Source organism: Xiphophorus hellerii, chromosome 19 (assembly GCF_003331165.1).
Source record: "Xiphophorus hellerii strain 12219 chromosome 19, Xiphophorus_hellerii-4.1, whole genome shotgun sequence".
Classification (NCBI taxonomy): Eukaryota; Metazoa; Chordata; class Actinopteri; order Cyprinodontiformes; family Poeciliidae; genus Xiphophorus; species Xiphophorus hellerii.
The window spans coordinates 12,324,056-12,343,429 of NC_045690.1; the positions used below are offsets into that span (position 1 = coordinate 12,324,056).

Consider the following 19,374-nt stretch of genomic DNA (forward strand, 5'->3'; position numbering starts at 1 on the left):
ACGTTTCTAATAATTTTAAAGCCCTATATGTCTTAGAACCCTGGAGACTCGGAAACAGATCTGAAAATATATTTTTCACTATATTCCGAGAACTCATTGTCCGAACAAGGTTTAGATGTTGTTGCCCCTCCCTCATAAGCGTCACAGCCTCTGACTATAAAACATGAGTGAGAGAGGAGAGAAGCTGAGTGAGTTTGAGGTTGGACTACAGCGAGATAACAGAGGCGTAAGAGTGGATGAAAAGAGCTGAGTGGAAGGGAGAAATTGAACCAAGGCGCAGGGACTGGCTCCATCTGAATCATAACCAAAGGGAAGGGGGAAATACCTGAATGGGACCAGGGGGGATGAAGAGTTTAATTAACAGTTTTGATAAAAAGCTGTGGTTATATTCCAAAATGGCACGGATTTGCGCCCACGCAAATGCGCACTTTGCTAAGATGACATAGCACTTAAGAAAATGGGATTCCTCCAGGAACATAATTCACTCACGACCTGAATGAAAATAGAAAAAGGGATTCTATTGAAATCGGAGTCTGGTTTGGCTTGATATATTTTTTGTATTCTTTTACTTGACAAGCTGCGGCTCTGAGTAAACTCAGACTGAAATATGAATCTGGGCAAAGCACTTCTGTTTTTCCTCCTGTCAAACTGTGTGACAATGACTTTCTCGCTATCCACTTGCACCACCGTGGACATCGACCACATAAAGAAAAAGAGAGTGGAGGCGGTCCGGGGACAGATTCTCAGCAAACTCCGGATGACGAGTCCGCCTCAGACTACAGGTCCGAGCCAGGTGCCGCTTCAGGTTCTGGCTCTGTACAACAGCACCAGGGAGCTCATAGAGGAGCTGGGAAGGGACCGGCAGCAGAGTTGCGGCCAGGATAACACAGAGACTGAGTACTACGCCAAAGAGATTTACAAGTTCAACATGATCAATGGCCCACCAGAAAACAGTGAGTTTTAATTTTCAATCTATCAGACCCAAGAGTCACCGACCAACTTTAACTTGTAGATTTGATTTTGTTTTCCATTCATTGGGTGTTCAGATTAATCAGAGACAATCTGAACGTATCTATAGCTAAGATTTGTCCTGCTACAACCATGAACTTTAATGTACTTTATATAAAAGAAAATCAACATACCGTCGTAAAGTGGAAACAAAATTCAGCATAGTTTTCAAATATTAGTCTGAAATGTGACTTTTTGTCTTATCCAGCCTCTTGGTCAGAATAGGATTTAGTTCTGGACTTTGACTTGACCATTCAAGCACATTAATATTACTTTGATTTAATCCATTCCATAGTTGTATATTTAGGGTCAGACCTAGTGGAAGGTGAACTTCCACAGCTAGTTTAGATCCTTTGCCGTTTTAAACGGGTTTTCTTCCATTTTTTCCCCAATATTTACCTTCATCTATCGTCCCATCAACTCTGTCCAGCTTCCCTGTCCTTGGTGAACAACAACATCCCCACAGCATGGTGGGGATGTTCACCATATCTCACCCTGGTGATGGCATGTTCACAGTGATTAGTTTCCCGTTAGTCAATGGGTTTGATTTTAGCTTATCTGACCAAAGCTCCTTCCCTCACATGTTTGCTGTGTCCCATTGATGGTTTGCTACAACCTGCAGGTATGTCAACAGAATAGCAGAGAGAAGTACTACAAATGCAAACTATTTACTAATTTGGTGTTTTCTGAAGGTAATCTGTTGTAGTAGATTTTATTTAGAGGTATCAGCACAAGGAATACATAGCATACATAGAAGACATTTTTATTGTCTTCTAGGAATGCCCCGTCTATTTTTTTTTCATTAAATCTAATGAACATCCTCCTGAAAAAGTACCCCACAGCACCATGCTGCCTCCATCTGAAGGGATTGTGGGTTTATGGTGATGTGCGGTGTTTTATTTTCCTTTCATGTAGCCCAAAAGTGTTTGTACAAGTATAATTTTATTACATTCCAGTAAAATACATTGAAATTTGTGTGTGTAATGTGACCGAATGTGAAGAAGATATTTTTAACTTTTCAGATATCAGATTTCATCACCTAAAAACTATAAATATGTAAGTGGAATTCCATTTTTACTGTTTCATATTCATAGGGTGATCAACTTTCATAAAAATCTTGGACTAAAAGAAATTATGTAATAATCTAAAATCTGTGTTTCATACAATTATTATTATTAGCTGTGAAAGCAGTTTTAAGAACCAGGTGTATTATAGGATCTGTGCAGTTTTACACACAGGCGCTCTGGCGATTAGGTGAGTGTTGTGCAAAGGAGAGAAAAAAAGTAAACAGTCTAATAGGAATGAGCACCATTCCACATATACCTCACACCAAAGCCCTGGGAACTCCAGCTTATGTCTGACACATTCCAAAGTGAGGAAATTTCTCAGGCTGTTAAATATTCTCTTTATTGCCAACTCTAATACCTCATTTCCATTTTTCTGGCCCTGATATTTTTCATCCACTGCAGCTCACCTCTGTTTCCCCCTACTCTATTTCTTTTGAGTACCTCTGTGTTATGATCTAATTCCCTTGTTCATCCATATTGGTATTTCCTGTATAAACTATGGCCCATTGATTGTTCCATAAATCAGTAGCAGAAGCTCGGTGAGAGGCCGACTCTCCGGAGAGGGGCCGTTTGGATCCGTGCCCATTCACGGTCAGAGGTCGCAGAGTGGAGGCGTTATACCCTTCTGAAATCAACAGGTGTTTATGCTGCGCTGTGACACTGAGCAGAGCCGCAGCACAAGTCCTGAATCAAATCCATTTCACGGGTCCCGCAAAGTGCTTCTGACAATCAAAATACACAACTCGGGGTTTATCCACTGGTCAGAGGTAGCCGGAGCTCCCAAAACAAACAGAGGTCTAAGGAGTGGGATCTGAGATGGCCTGGTGCCCAGGACACATCATACTGTACTGGGCCATATACTCTAGGTGATAATAGAAGAAGTGAACCTGATTTACCGCTGGCAACACTTTTACCCAGCTTAAAGTCCAAGGAAGATATTACTCAGATCATCAGATGATGCCAAAAACACATTAATTAAAACTTTTCTTTCCCCTTCCCATTATGTAATTTCACGGGGAGCTCGTCACGCAGCACAACATAATGTCTGTCACCTTGATAATTTTACAGTGTAGTTCATTTTCTAGCTGGATATAATGACTTTTACATGCACCACTTTTGGATGGTGGGAGTGTTTGGGAAAGCGGTCAAGTTTTACTTTTTTCTTCTCTTTTTTTTTTCTTTAAAACAAATTCAAGCACAGTTGAGAAGTTAAACAGAATCCTTTCTCCCAGACTTTAATGCACCACTTGCTCCAGACACTACTACCAATGGAAATCAGTGCATTCTGCCATCTATGAGTACACAGAAGAAGCAGAATTCAGACATGGCAGCAGTTCAGAGCTGCTGTCAGAAGACCAGTGTGCACAGCTGAAGGAAAGGAGACAGCCAAGCTAAAGCACGACCTACGGCAGGATACCGACTCCACCATGCCTTGCAAATTGGATCATGCAGCTTCAGTGAAATTTCAAGCCAATCACTGACTCAGTGCTGGGGCCGGTAGAAAATATGAGGACTTGCGCTGAGGACAGCAGGGGTATCTGATATATGGGATAGTAAAAAGATGATGTCATCTGGACAAACAGAGACAGAGGCCTTTGGCCTTCTCCCAGGGAAACAGCATCTCTCCAACCAACTCCCTCAGGTTCACAATTTTGCTTCCTCATGTTTAATCAAGCAGGGGGAAAAAACGATGTTCTTCCTGTGCGCGGAGGTCCGTCACATTATCTCATCTGCAGCAGTCGGTATCTGATGAATGAAGTGGAGAAATAAGAACCTCTCCGTGATGAAAAGTTTGATTGCTTTATATTAAAACCTCAATTTATTTGTGAGACAAAATCAAACCTTTCCCACAGAACGTAATGCAAACAAATACAGAATCCAGATGCAGGAATTTAAATGGATAAAAGCGCTCAAAGTTAAACTTTAATACCTTTCCAAAGAAATCACTGCTATGCTTTATGAGAGCTAGACACCACAGCAGCTGGCTAGCACCTGCAGACTTATGATTACTATTTCTTTTGTTTATCTCCCAAAAGCTCTGGAGAGGCTGACATCACTGAATATCCTCCGGGCAAAAGGGCAATGAGAGGTGACTCCTGGTAGTGTACATCAGGAAGCGCCGCAGCAGATGAGCATTAGGTTGTGAGGTGTGGCTGGTGTCATCGGGGCGTGGCACCAGCCACATAAAGTTCACTGAACTTTATTAGTTCAGTGAACTAATAAAGCAGCTGAAAATAAATGTTCAGGCACTGGCTGTATACAGAGCCATGCAAAACTATTCAGATCTCTGTATTTTATTGGGTTATAATCATACTCGTATTCTTTCTTCCTATACGAGGGAAGAAAGAGGATACACTACTTTCAGCAGTCTTTCTCAAGAACTCCAAAAAAATTCTAAAGGTTCTCACCTTTAGAAACTAAAGTCTTTGCACATTCCTGTTTTCATTTTTTATTTTTTTGCTAAATTGATCAGCTCTAGTCAGATTGTATGAAAAACATCTCTGAACATATCTTGTACGTTCAGCCAGAGGTTCTAAATTGAATTTCAGTTAAAACTTTAAAGCTTCTGTATGTAACTTTTATTTTTTTTTAAATGTTTTTATATATTTGTTAAAACTGTCACTCTGTCAGTGTGACATGAGACAAATGAGCTGTGAAAAAAAATCAAGCTCCTCCAGCTGGTTGAGCTACTAAATGCACCGGTCCCTGTCAAAAATCAACCAACCGGAGCCACGAGAGGGGCCTGAGCTCTGTCTGTCAATCAATCTTGTGTACTCGCTACTCAGTGTACTAATTAATGGTGGGGAAGCAACTTTCTGTTCCAGGAAAACCATTTATCCACTGTCACCGGAGGCCATGCTAGCTAGTCTGAATATTCATTGCAGGCTCTGCTGTCTGGAAGATGCTGCAGTGTAGCAGAGCGCAACAGGTTCATAAGCATGATTGACAGTGATGACCTTTTTCCTGGCTCTGATTGGTTGTTTCTGACCAAGCAGTGTTTTTCTGCAGTTACCACTGAGAAAAGGCAGAAGAGCTTGATTTTTTTTTTTTTTGACAGATTGTTTTTCTTATACTACGACAAAGTGACCGTTTTAACAAATATGTAAAAAAAAACAAACAAAAAAAAAAACCCCAGATGTTTTTCATCAAAGCTACATGCAGATTTAACTGTTCTAACAGAGAAATATGATTTAATCTGAACTACTCTTCCTTAGCTCCTGCTGTGTCTTTAGGGGTTTTGTCCTGCTGGAAAGTGAATCTACATATTTTATTCCAGGATTGCTCCTGATTTATCCTCATTCATTTTCCTTTTAACTCTAAACATCTTTGTTGTGTCCTTCTAAGGAAAAGCATCCCTTCAGCATAATGCTGCCCCCACCTTGTTTCATCATGAGGATGGTGTTTTCTGCTACACATACTGTTCTGCTACAAACAGGGTTTTGCATAGTTGACAAAAATTTTATTTGACAAAATCACAAGAAAATCATTTGACATTTGCAGATGCAATGTGACAAAAATGATTTTGAACCTTTTCGATAACTAAAACGTGGAAATAGATTTTGCTATGTTTTCCATTGATCAGATGCTCACTTCTGTTTAAAAGAATGACTCAAATAGATTTACACAAATATAATGTAATCAATAATCTACACTTACACCAGGAAGCAGATGTCCACTGATCCAAAATTAATATCTGTATTAAAAAAAATGTAGATTGGGTATTGGTGATAGTGTGTTCAATCCACAAGGGCAGATCTACTGAGTCTAGTTCTATGCTTTGTACTCTGCTTTATTTATTTTACATTATATTTAGAATTCCTAAAAGCGCTTTCTGAACTGTTTAAAAGAATTATTTTTATATGTTTAATCAAGGTGGTCAACTTATTGTTTTTGTCAGTTCCAGATTATTATTTATTTGACATTGGCCTTTATACTCCTCGTTACACTGACTGAACAAATGAAAGTAAATTAAAGTGTTTTTACATGTTTGACCAAGCTTGTGAAGCAATCGGTGAATTTAAGTTAAGTATGCTGTTCTGGTGCAGAGTTATAAAATAAATTTGTAATTCAGTACATTTATGTTCCTATTTTTAAAAAAGAAATGTCTTGTCAATTCAGTGCCGTTTTTCTGTATTGAATCAGTATCGGCCAATATTAAACCTCAAATATCTGTATTGGTATCAGAACTGAAAAAAGTGAATCGTGCATCACTTCTTGGAAGCAGTTTAAAGTAAACAGCATAATGGTGCCACCTTTCTGTTGCTCAAAGCAGTGTCCAGTTTAATTATACTCAGCTGGAAGTTTAATACCATTAAAAAATCTTAAGTAAGTACATGGAAATTTGTGGTAAAATGTTAAAAGAGCGACAAGTTCAAGCGCTATGAATACTTCTGCCAAGCACAGGATGTTTTTGCAAAGGAATCAATGAGAACACGTTCATAAAATACCATTAAAACGTGATTTATTAGCGTATATTCAACACTATCTTTCAGACAGCACTAGATCTAACTTGTTTACTTTGAATAAGTCTCACTCTGGTTTTCATTTCTGACAGTGGATTTAGCCATAAAATTAGACCCAGAAGAAGCTTATTGATATAAATCTGTGCTGCCTCAAACGGCTTCAGGCTCTGAGTTCTGGCGCTCTTTAAGGAGCTTCAACCTGAAAACAAGAAGTAAAGAGTAAAGAAATTAACGAATCTATCTCATATTAATTACACAAACAATTCTCTCCACTCACCAAGATGGAACAAATTACTTCTCAGACCTCTGGCAAAAATAAGTCGTAATTTGAAATCCTAAAAGCGTTGCAATGGGAAAAATGAGGTCATCCAAAAGGAAACCGAAGACTTGATTAGAATTTCAAATCTCCCCTCAAAGTGGGGCTTTCCACCTTCTGTGGGGGAGGCAGGGAGGGAGAACGGGGGAGAAACGGGGCCATGAGTGAGGGGAGGAAAAGGCTATTGAGGATTCCTTCTCATAGATTGTCTGGAAAACATTGGACAGATATCTGGCTGGGGATAGACACGGAAAAGGTCGTCTATAAATAGGGAAAGTTGAGAAAAAAAATTTGTATGGAAATACCACATAATGACTGGGAGGACACTGAAATAGGATTATGGGTCAAATGAAGTACAGACACTTGAAGATGTGCAAGTTCCTTTTGCATGACACAGAACCAGCTTCCTAGTTTCCATTCGTCCCGAAACTGCTCGAGGTGCAAATCAGCTAAAGGTGTATTGTGCCTTTCAACCACCAGCATAATCCAAGGCTTGGTAATAAAGCTTAAGCTTGAGGTAATAAATTAGCCAAAGCTTGGCTGTAAATGACTGTTTCCACTTGGCTCATAAAACGTTTGCTATGTGCTTGTTTTGCTCAACGCTGCATGTGCTTTGCCTGTTAAAATAATAAACTCCTACATGGTTTAAGGGAATAAAAAAAGAACTTCAGTATGACAGGAAGCTTTTCAGATAGCAGTCACCCTTTGAGTTGATTCTGTCTGTGTTGATAACCCGGCCTTGTGTGGCCTGAAATCTCCGTCCTCAGCAGTGTTTCTGGTATTTCTCTGCTCTGGTGCCTGCAGATGCTTGTTTCCGGCTAAATCTCTGAGTTCATAACAGTTTTGGCTTCTGTTTGAGGCTTCAAAGCACCTGTTGAGCTGTAGTGCTTGTAGGCGGAGAAGCGAGGTGCTGTCCCTCTGTAGCCTGCTCCACCACCACATGGCCCATTTGGTTCTCATTTCACAATTTTAACTTGTTGCTAACTCCTACTGCACAAAGCAGAAACAGATGGTTTGTGATAATAGTTAAAAGTATATGACTATTTTTTTGCAAACTGCTTTAAGATGTTCAGATCACATGTGAACAGTCTGCCTTAAAAAACCTATATATGACATCTTTTTCCACAACCTTTCCTTTAATTGTGTTCAGGGCTGCAGTTCACAATAGTTTTACTTATTTCCATGACCAAAATCTAGAAATATGTAAAAAAAAAAAAAAAAAAAAAAAAAAAGCATGAAAGAAAATAAGTGAGCACTAGGCAGCTGAGGAGGCAGCCAAGAGTTGTTGTAGAGTGATGACGTTACGTTTGGAGAGCAGAACTTAGGCATTATTGGATAACCTAATGGCCAACAGAAGAGAAGAGCTTTGATAGCAAAGTCATAATCTTAAAACCCTTGCATGTGATGCAGTGGCGTTTTTTGATATGGGCTACATGGGCAGTCGCACGGGGTGGCATTAGAACTACAAAATAGCATACATCTTATCTGTCAGCCCTGAACAAGTTTGCTACTTCTTTTATACATGTGCAGTGGGAAACTAGGTTACCTGCTTTCTGCTGGAAAAGAAAACAGATAATTGCCTCCATTTATTTGGTTGAGGGGGGCTTGGTCGGGGCCCAATTCCTGCAAGAACCACAGATCTAATGATTCATTCATACATTGAGAAGGAAAAAGTCATGAGAAATGCTATGTAAGCAGTAGCTTGAAGACTTAAACAACCAGTTGAAGGTTTTTAAGAGGCCTTATGGTGACCCATGTCTACTTGTAATTCACCAGTGACAAACAACTGTTTGTAGCAAAAACTGTCATTTAAAACACAAAAATTCATGTCTGCTCCACTTCTGACCAGCATTATTATTATCAATTTTGGTGACTGTTCAACTTTCACTTTTTTCCACATAATCAGTCAAACATGTTTAAGTCATGATGAACTCCTGTCATGCCACTGAAAGTCTGTATACGTCTAGTTTCCACATAATATGTTATTTGGTCCCAAAATGTCACTTCAAGCTAATGTTATACATCTGGAAGATGGAGGAGAAGTTAAAGTATTGAGACTGCAGCTTCAATCAAAAATCCACTCTTTCATTTGGCTCAGACACAGAGAAAAACAATTGCAGCCAAAGGTAATTGTGCAGGATCATATGAGAATACGTCATTAAGAAGATGAGGATTTAGCAGGATTTCTGGACATGACCAGACATTTTGTCCTGACAGAAGAAGCATAAAAAGGATATATATATATATATATATATATATATATATATATATATATATACAGTATATACTATTGGTGCATAAAAATTTGCTCATAACATACAGCTGTAATCACATCAGTAGTCTGGCTGTTTATTCCCTGCCTGAGCTATCTGATCGATCCGTGGCATAAGCTGTGTTGTGGCCTCATCCATCAGCTTTTGGTTGTTTCTTTCCTAATGTCCATAAATCCACATGTTTTTAAATCCTGGGATAAAAAGTGTGTCCAACAGAGAGACTGTTCTTGTGATTATCTTCATCTGTTTAGTTCAAGGAGCTCACCTACATGGCCTGCATTGATGGTCTTCGTAACAAAATTGTTCACTCTATTCTTTTTTTCTGTTCCCAATAAGCAGTTGCACTTTCATTCAGTAGATCCCCATTAAAAATTTGTTCTTTTCAACATAGAAAACTGTCTGGAACATTAGTCAGTCAGACAATGTGGCTCAAGATGACGCGTCATCGTCCAGATATGGTACTCGATGTTAAAATAAATGTGTGGCTACAAAAGTGTGGTTTTTTTGGAAAAAGTTAAGCTTTGAAATACTTTGAAAACAGTATATTTTCAAAGTTCAAAATATGTTATTTGTTTGTTTTTTTTGTTTTGTTTTTTTTAAATGACGAGTTACAATGTTCATTTTACCTGCAGATGACCTCTCCTACTGCAATAATCGTATCACCTCCAAGGTTTTCCGCTTCAACGTGTCGATCATGGAGAAGAATGCCACCAATCTGTTCCGGGCTGAGTTTCGCGCCCTGCGGATCCACAATCCCAATGCCAAGAAAAACGAGCAGAGGATTGAGCTCTACCAGGTGCGTGAACTCTCAGTTCCTCTGTTAGCAGAGCACAGGTGGGGGGAAAGGGTGAGTAAAATGCTCTGTTTCTCTCTTAAACCACTTGTAGGTCACAGGGAAGGATGAAAACATTTATATTTGGGGAGTCTGACTCCCTTTTTCCTTTTCACGTGCTAATCATTATTCCATGTGCTTATATTCCAATGGGTTCTACATCAGGACACATTTTAAAACCTTCTGCAACCACATTAACATTCTGCGCTTTCGTCTCTTCCAGGTTCTAATCTCAGCAGTTGTCCATACATGCTGGATCAAGGAGGCTTTTATATCTGCCTCTGTGTTTTATGTTTATGATAATCTTTGAAGTCTGCTGAAACATCCATATGGTTGATGTCTGTGCGTGGGGTGGCATGGATATATATTTTTCTGCCTCCTCATTAATTTCCTGTTAGAGAGTTGGAGTAATGATCAGGTTCCAACACTTCCTGCCAGGAAGACAAGCGTCTCCGGACTACATACCGTCTCTAAGGCGAAGCTCAGGCCAGCGCTTGAATGCAGACTGTCAGGCCCTCAAGATTATTTCCAGGGTTCTGGGAGGAGATAGAAGCAGGTTCACCCACCGGTGGGAGTAAATGGAGCCGTTCAACCGCCCCCACACTTTTCAGGCAGGATCTGATTGGCAGACGGCTGATGCTGGCTGTACAGCGGCCCCTCGGTCCCACAGGAAGGCAGATTAGATGCTGACAATGTTCAGGAACCTGGTTATCCACAGCCCTTGCTGTGGGGCCAAGGGCTCAGACCCACCACTCTAACAGATTGTTCCCCCACACATAAACACCTCTTTCCAGAAAACTGTTGGTGCCGATATGAATTCCTTCTTTGATGGTTTTGCTTATTGTAAATGCCCTTAAAGGTGTTTAGTTTGAACTGTGTGACACTGAGTGGCTGCCAAGTAGGATGGCCAGTTTCTCATTGGTACATTTCACAGCAAGAACACAAAAACTTTCCGAGTATTTTTTGTCTAGTTTCTAGTCAAAATGTACTTCAAATACGAAAACTAACTTACATGCAACTTTTCAGCAAGCTATAGAAGTTTGACTTAAGTCAATTTAATCAAGTTTTAGCTCCACTGGCAAATTATTTCACTAATAACAACACTTTTCCCCCATGTTATAAGTGAAATAACCTACCAATGGAGCTTGTACTTGTTTATAAATAAGAAGGAATTATGAACTTCATACAAGCTGTTATATATTACAGAAAAGACAATTGTAAGTTAGTTTTCTTATTTCCAGCGTACTAAGAAACTAGACCAAAAATACTCTGTGTTTTTGAAGTGTTGCAAAATGGGGATATCAACACAGGGAGTCACTTTTTCCATGCAGAGTAGACGCTTTAGCCTGAGGCATCCTGGAGAGTCTGGCTCAGACACACAGCCTTGGTTCTGCATGCCCAAGGTTTTTGCAACAGGGTTTCATTTTCAGATTTCTTCACAGATCCTCCAGAAAGACGACCCAAAAGTCAAACAGCGATTCATCGGGGGCAAGAACGTCCTGACCAAGGGCATCCCTGAGTGGATCTCCTTCGATGTGACTGAGACCGTGAGGGAATGGCTGATGTACGGAAGTGAGTTGGAAACCTCAGAACTGCCTCTCTCCCTTGCTTTTCTTACACACCTGTCAGAAAGATAACAGCTTTTCGAAGAGATTAAGGGTAATTTCCTCAGGAAAAATGTCATCTACTTAGATCTTTCTGTTCTGGATGTTCCCTCAGAGACTAATCTTGGCCTGGAGATCAGTGTGCACTGTCCCTGTCACACTTTCAGGAAAAATGGTGAAATCGTTGAAAACACAAACGAAGTGCTGGAAGTCAAATTTGAAGGTGAGTCCTCTTTTGGATGCATCAGTGATATGATTGAGCAAAAGGTTTTAGAGCTTACAGCTATTTAACCTAAAGTCACACGCAGTGCGTCACAATATATAAGCATGTCATTGAAAAGCAAATTAATTTGAAATTCATGTGTTATATAGAATTACTACACAGAGTGATGCATTTCAAGCATTTATTTCTGTTCATTTAAAAATAAAGCAGATTTTTTGTATAGAAATGTTATGTTACTTTTATGCTAAACAGCAAAAGGGGGCGACTGCTGACAGTCACTAGCACCCTTCACAAGGAGGATAAGCCACAAAAGGTCATTGCTAGAGCAACTGGCTGTTCAGAGTTGTAGATTCATGCATGCTAGTGGAAAATTAAGTGGAAGGAAAATGTGTGATTGAGAAAGTTAAGCAAGCAAGCAGAAGAAGGGCAGAATTTTACCTTTCATTTGTTGTAATCCATAGTTGTCACAAGTAACAGAAATAACACTTTAAAATATGTCAATCTGTGTTTATGGAGCAAGTGTGCTTTGTTAAAAAAAAGAAAAGAAACTAAGCACCCAGAATTTTATCTATAAAATAAATTGATGACTTTTAGGTGGTTAATGTGGTTTGATTTAGTGTCTCACTGCTGTGGTTTGCCAACATTTAATAACAAGTATCTCATTTAAAGTTCCTCAAAGTAACCAACTAGAAACAGGATTTGTTTTGTTTTTCCTTTTTTTGTGTTATATCACAATTAAAACTGATTCATTGACATTGATTGATTGGTTAATGATGCAATTTAAAGATGCGTTATATTTTTTTATTAAAATGTTTTAAATGGTTTTGGGTTCACGCTTTTTCAGTGCAACGCATACTTTTGAAATAAAAGGAGAAGGATTGATAGTTTTATTTATTTTTGTGCAAATACAAATCTGGAAAGTATGCCATGGATGTTTCCAGTCCCGTTTACTCCAGCACCGCTAAATAAAAATCAGTGCGGTGTTCATCAAAAAATGGAAAGTATGGTACAAATGCACCAACATATGGCTGGTCACTTAAATTGGCATGAAGTCCATGGTAGCTCTGGAGGAGCTGCAGAGTACTGTGGCTCAGGTGGGAGAATCTGCAGATGTGACTATTGGTAGCAGTACACAAATCTGATGATGATGTACATATATATTCTCTGCATATTTTAGCGCAGTCTTATTTTACTCAGAATAATGGGTAAAAATATATTTCTTTTTATGTGTGATTGTGGCAAAATTTGGCTGTACACGTTGATCCAGAGGGGGTGGATAGAAATGCAAAAACATGTTGAATGCAAGACATTATTTTCTGTTCCTTTTACAATTATTGTTGGTCTGTCGCACAAAGTCCCAATAAAATTCTGTGAAATTTGTGGTTGAAGGGGTGGGAATACTCGTACCAGGCATTTTTCACAACCAAAACAGTGGCCATAGATAATACTACAGAAAGATTAGAAGAAGTCAAAAATATCACAGCTTAAGCAGTTTTGCAACAAAAGGTCACAAGAAGTGTTTATTTTGGTCAGAAACATACAGATTGGTGCTCAGTCTTCCAGACATTACAGTATAGATTCTGCCTTTGCTTTTCATATTGATTTAGATACGTACATTTCAGAAGGAGCAACCAGACTATGAACAAATATTTAAGCAGTTGTCTTCTGCATTCAAGAAGATGTTTCAGTGGTGCTTTTTTTTTTTTTTTTTTTTTACCTCTGCATACTTTTTCCGTGCACAAAAACGTCTGCAGAGAAGAAAAGGTTTCCAGCATGTGATGGCCGCTTTAAATAATTTTTTTTTAAAGCATCTCAGTTTCAGTCTAGGGTTGTGTGCACTGCTGCGTACAGATCCGCACGGATTTCCCGTGTTGTCCAGTCTCCCTGGCCAGACTGTGGTCGCAGAGTCTGTGTTTGGTCAGGGTTTGTCTCTGCTTTTGATCTCTCAAAGCCAATAAGGTGGCCCCGCCAGTTTTTGTTCCCGATCAGGAGCCAGATAATCATTCGGTTTGTTTGAATTACGTTTAATTTGTCTAATATGAAAGATAGGCATCACTGCTCTGTTGAAAAATGTGGTTTATTCTGATTAGAGTAATTTGGGCTGAGTTTTCGGATGATTTTCATTTGTCAATTTTATGAGCAGTTTATTTCAAAGGCCCAATTTAGCCCTTTTGTTTAAGACTTAAGCGTTTTTAATTCACTTGTGAACCGAGCTGGGGATTTACATCAAAAACACTCATAAAAAGTGACTTGTAGTCTGTTTGTCAGGATGTTCTTCATCCTGTAATCCTCGCAAAGATGATGGGCGTCAATTCTTAAAGAAAGACAGACACAGAGCATGGGAATACAGATGATCTGGTATCATACTTAGCTCTGGGGCCCCCAGGCCCTCAGTCCTGGGAACACTCCTGACTAGCCTGACCACAAGGAATGCGCTGCGACGGGGTGCAGACGTTTGGCCCCAAATTAAAGAGGGCCGTGCAAATCTACCAGCATCTCTCCTGAGATATGAACTGTTTAAGCTATCAGGGGTAGATGGGACGAGCAGACGCAGGCCCAGTGAGGAGAACGAAGGGGAAAGAAGGAAGCTGGAGGCAGCAGCATAAATACAGAAAGCAGGGTTTTCTACGCAGCCTGGAAAAGTCTAGAAAAGCATGGAGTTAGATTTTAATGTTTTCCCGTTCTGAATAAGTATGAAAAAACAAAGTGGGTAGGAAAAGACGTTAATATTTCTAGACTTTATTCCCTTTCCTGTTTCTAAATGTAGTCTTTTCTTCTGTCCCTCCCTCTTTGCCATCTCTTTTTTCCTTGTGTTCTTTCTACCATCTTCACTTTCTTTGTTGTGTTCCTCTGTTCTTTGTGTCCTTCTTTTCTTCCCTTCGTTCCTCTTGTCCATTCTTCTTTCTCTACTTCATTACTCTGCCTTTCCTTTAATTGCCCTTCTTTTGTTGCCCTCTCTCTTCCTCCGTTGTTCCCTCATACCTTGTGTCCATTCTTCTTTCCTTTCTTGTGGCTTTTTCTCTTTCTTCCATTTTGCCTCATTTCCCCCAGTCTTTCCTTCCATTGTCATGTCTTTCTTTTTCTGTCCTCTTTTTTCCTTCTTTCCATCTTCCTTCCTTGAGTCCTTTCTTTTTTCCTCCCTTCCCCTGCCTCCTTCTTTTCTACTATCTGTCCAATCTCCATCCTTTGTTTCCTATCCTCCCTCCTTCCTGCTTTCTGTTCTTCCTTCCTAAGACCTTGCATCCTTCTTTCTTTCCCCCCTCCTTTCATCATTCCCTCTATCTGTCCCTTGCTTCCTTCTTTCCTTCTGCCTTACCCTTCTCTCTATTCTATCCTTGTTTTCTCATCTTCCAGTCTCGTTTTTTGTTTTTTCCAGGTTCCATATTTAAATTCTTCCATTCCAGAAAATAAATTAAAAGTGAACTTCGGTGTTTTATGTTTTAAAAGGAACTTAAAAGACCAAGGAATCTGGAAAATTGGTGCATCTGAAAAAGTCTGGATGTTTTACAAAAGAAATGTGAAGGAACTCTGGGAAAGGATAAAACAGTGAACCAGGAATGAGTGAAGCTGTGCCTGCAGAATATCCTCCTGCTGAACCAAAGCTATCTTTATAAATCTCGTAACTTTCTCCTGCAGGCATGGAAGGAGACTACAATGATCAGAAGAAGCAGGAGGAGCAGAAGGAGCAGAAGGAGCAGCCGTACCCTCACCTCATCCTCATGATGATTCCTCCCCACAGGCTGGACGTTCACTCCTCCTCCCGCAGGCGCAAGCGGGCACTCGACACCAATTACTGCTTCAAGTAAGGCCCATTTCCTCTCTCTGGAAAATTGTAAAGGGCTGCTCGCACAATTGTTCATTGTGTTAAACTTTGTAAAGTAATCTGTGTGGCTGCGGTGCCTGTTTTGAAATCGGGAGAACTGGAACCAGCTGAAAAGCTCTCTGCTGATAGGAGGCTAAGTTATAAAGAAGTGGAAGAGCCAAAGCCACAAAAGTGGGAATATCAGCCATCATTTCAAATGCATGTAGGCACATAACACACAAAGTATAGCTTGTTGATCAACAAGACAAGCATGACACGGGTACTACCTGATACAAGTCGGGATCTGTCCCAGAACCAGCGAACGCTACCTCCTCTTACATACCGTCTGCTCAGCTTTCCACTTCCTCCATCAGGCTGACAGGCGAGCACCAAAGACACCTGGGCTGACTCCAAGAGGGAAAATAAGGGCACACCTAGGAGAGGAATTTCTGAACCTCTCTCTCCTCTCCGACTGAGGGCACAGGGAGGACGTCTGTGCAACTATGAAATCGCTTCACCTGGAAATCAAACGTAATCCTGTCTCTCCCCTCTTGTCTGCAGCAATTACGAGGAGAACTGCTGTGTGCGATCACTATATATTAATTTCCGTCAGGATTTGGGCTGGCGGTGGATCCACCAACCCGAGGGCTACTTTGCAAACTACTGCTCCGGTCCCTGTCCCTACCTTCGTAGTGCAGACACCACCCACAGTTCGGTGAGTCAAACTTGACTTTTACAGCTGTTTTTTTCACACAAACTTTAAGGATTTGATTGAGATTGTATGAGATAGGCCAACATAAAATACATAGTTATGAACATAATTTTCATGAAAGAGACACAGCAAACCGTGTGGAAGGCTCTCTGGTCAGATGAGATTAGAATTTTACTTTTTAGCCTAGATTAGGGGTGTCCAAAGTGTGGTCCTGGAGTCACACTTTGGATTCTGTTTGGCCCCTGGCCACAAGTCAAGAATAGTAAACATTTGGGCAACAAAATAGAGCATAACTGTTCCAAAAAATTTGGAAATAGTCTGTTTTTCTTTTAATAAGGCAGCAGTCTGAAGCAATTTTTGGATCTTAATTGATATTCAGATTTTATAGCATTGTGTTACTGAGTGTCACAACAAACAGTTTTTCATTTTTGATGTAATGAATTTTGTGGCCCGTCAGTAGTCTAAGTTTGCTACTTTTGGCACCCAGGGCAAAAAAACAAAACTGCCATCACTGACCTAGATGTTGCCACCATGTTTACCTTTATACATGGTGATGGCAGCATCATGCTGTTCTGATGCTTTTCTTCAGCAGGACGGGGGAGCTGGTGGGAAAATGGATGCAATACTAGAAGAAATCCTGCAAGCGGGTGCAGAAGATCTGAGACTAGAGTGGAAATTTATCTCAGGAAAAAATTTCAGGGGATGAAAACAAATGCATGGCACCCTTTTGAGGTTTCTATTTGTAGAGAATAAGGGATTCAACTAACGATTATCTTATAATCGATTATTCTTTTGGTTATTCTGACGCTTCATCGATTAATCTGATAAAAAGAAAAAGGCAGATTATGCAGAATGTTTAGCTAACCACTTATGCTTATTTTACATTTATAAATTTAAAAAAGGTGAAAAATACATATAAATAATTCAGAGAAAATAAACATTTATTGCCTAAAATGCAATAACAGCATTCCTTTTGTGCACGCTTGATCATTTGTAGGGCAGTATGCATCTGCAGCTAAAATAAAATACTTTTATCATCAACATGTGAAAAGCTCAGCCCTTTCTGCTCAACTTTGCATCAATACAGTGTAGGGCTGATCTGTTGATTATTATTTTTGATTAACTGATTAACAATTAGATAGCAAAAGGTGCTTAGTAGGATTTTTTTTCACACAATTTGAACGAGATGAAGCTAAAATTACTCCACCTAAGGAGTTCTGGTTATCTTACATGTAAAATGTTTTTTGTTTTATAGTTTTGACTTAATTGGCTCTGACTGTTATTCTTTCAGCAAACTGCCTTTTTTGAGTGTGTATACTTTAAGTTAACAATTAAAATAGTTGATTATTTCAATAATTGGTTCACCAAGATTAATACTATTAATCATTTCAGCCCTACGCAGAATTATACATTTTGCTTCACATCACAATAAAACAGAACATTGTGGTGGTCTAAAACAGAAATCCCCATTAATACCAGGCAGTTTAACTAAAAGGTGGGTGAGTACTTTTACAAGGCTTCTGTAAATCCTAGAAACAGTTTAAAAGCCTCACTGCTGATCTTCCCTCCACAGCTGCTGAGCCTCTACAACACCCTGAACCCAGAAGCCTCCGCCTCACCCTGCTGCGTTCCTCAGGACCTGGAGCCACTCACCATCCTCTACTACGTGGGACGCTCCCCGAAAGTCGAGCAGCTCTCTAACATGGTCGTCAAGTCCTGCAAGTGCAGCTAAGCTTCAGGGACCCCGCAGAGAGGAGACGCCTCGGAGGAATTTAAATTGGGCAGGATGCAATTTGTCCTCCACGATCCCCCAACCCAACCCCAACCTCGCCTCCGCTTCAGCCCTGCCCAAGAGGAAAAAGCAATCCACCGATCTCCATTTACCAAAAGTCATCAGAGACCACTCCCACCATGACTGACATCAGTATTACTCGTGTTTGTCCTGTTAACTATTACAGCATTTTTGAAAAGCCTGTACCTCACATGACTTTTGTTTTCACTGAATGAGGAACAAGAACAATCTTCTCATTAGAAATCTCAAGGACAATAAACATATGCAGCCAAGATGAGACTGAGAATGCGAACTGGACACAGCATGAGCCGAAAACCGATAGGATGAGATGGTGATCTGTTTGCAGGGAGGCAACTTTGGGATATGACATGAAATCCAACCTGGAAGCTGCACTGTGCACGCCACAGCTCCCCACACTGTCTGTTGAGGAGTTCATGCTAATTAGTAAAAACAATAATAGGGATGAAAAAAAAAAAAAGAAAACATGCTGGAATCCAATCGTTATTTCATCTTAGTAATGCTGTGGTCATGTTTACCTCTGTAATGCAACAGCATGGGTGATTCCAGGAATCATTTCAAAAGTGAAGCCTTTCTGTTATATGAGCTGATGTATGTCACTAAATGAACTCAACTAGATCACAAACTGTAAATGTTTTTATTACTCATTTTTTTCTTTTCTTTTTTTTTAATTAAAGAATGACAATTGGAGAGCTCTTTATCATTTTTGGACAAATACATGAACAGTTTATTTATTGATATTTAATCCAGTGTATATGCTACAGTCTGCTTATGGAAAACACATCACAGAACAACATCAAGTCTTGTAACATGCCTTCGCTGGCTTTAAGGGTAATTAATATGTAACACGACGTTCATCACATGCTACAAAAACAATCCATTACATTACTGTGCTGCTTTGAAAACTACAATCTGTGCAAAATAACCGTTAGAGAAAATGTTCCACAAAATTCAAGTATTTCAGTTGTCAAACAGAAAGTGACTTTTACTCCACAATAAAACTTCGATTGAGCTCTCCATGTGCTCCCAAGTACAATAATTACAATAAGTACTTTGTAAAATACCCCTTGGATTCTCTCTCATTTTGTCATGCTACAATCACAATTTAAATGTTTTTATTAGGATTTTATGTTATAGACCAACACAAAGAAGTGCATAATTGTGAAATGGAAGGCAAGGGATGCATGGTTCACATTTGGAAAACCACATCTATGCTAGAGAGACTGTAGTTTTTTCCCCCATTCCTTCGTGCAAAGTAGCTCAG

General features: G+C 39.7%; 1 protein-coding gene across 1 annotated transcript; it reads left to right on the forward strand.

Annotated features, from left to right (window-relative positions):
- Positions 1-179: 179 nt before the first annotated feature.
- tgfb3 (transforming growth factor, beta 3) lies at positions 180-18,728 on the forward strand. The gene is made up of 7 exons (XM_032546918.1): positions 180-953; positions 9,760-9,923; positions 11,402-11,531; positions 11,679-11,786; positions 15,423-15,588; positions 16,150-16,303; positions 17,874-18,728. The coding sequence occupies exons 1-7, from the start codon at positions 608-610 to the stop codon at positions 18,030-18,032; spliced, it is 1,227 nt and encodes a 408-aa protein (XP_032402809.1). The 5' UTR covers positions 180-607; the 3' UTR covers positions 18,033-18,728.
- Positions 18,729-19,374: the final 646 nt, after the last annotated feature.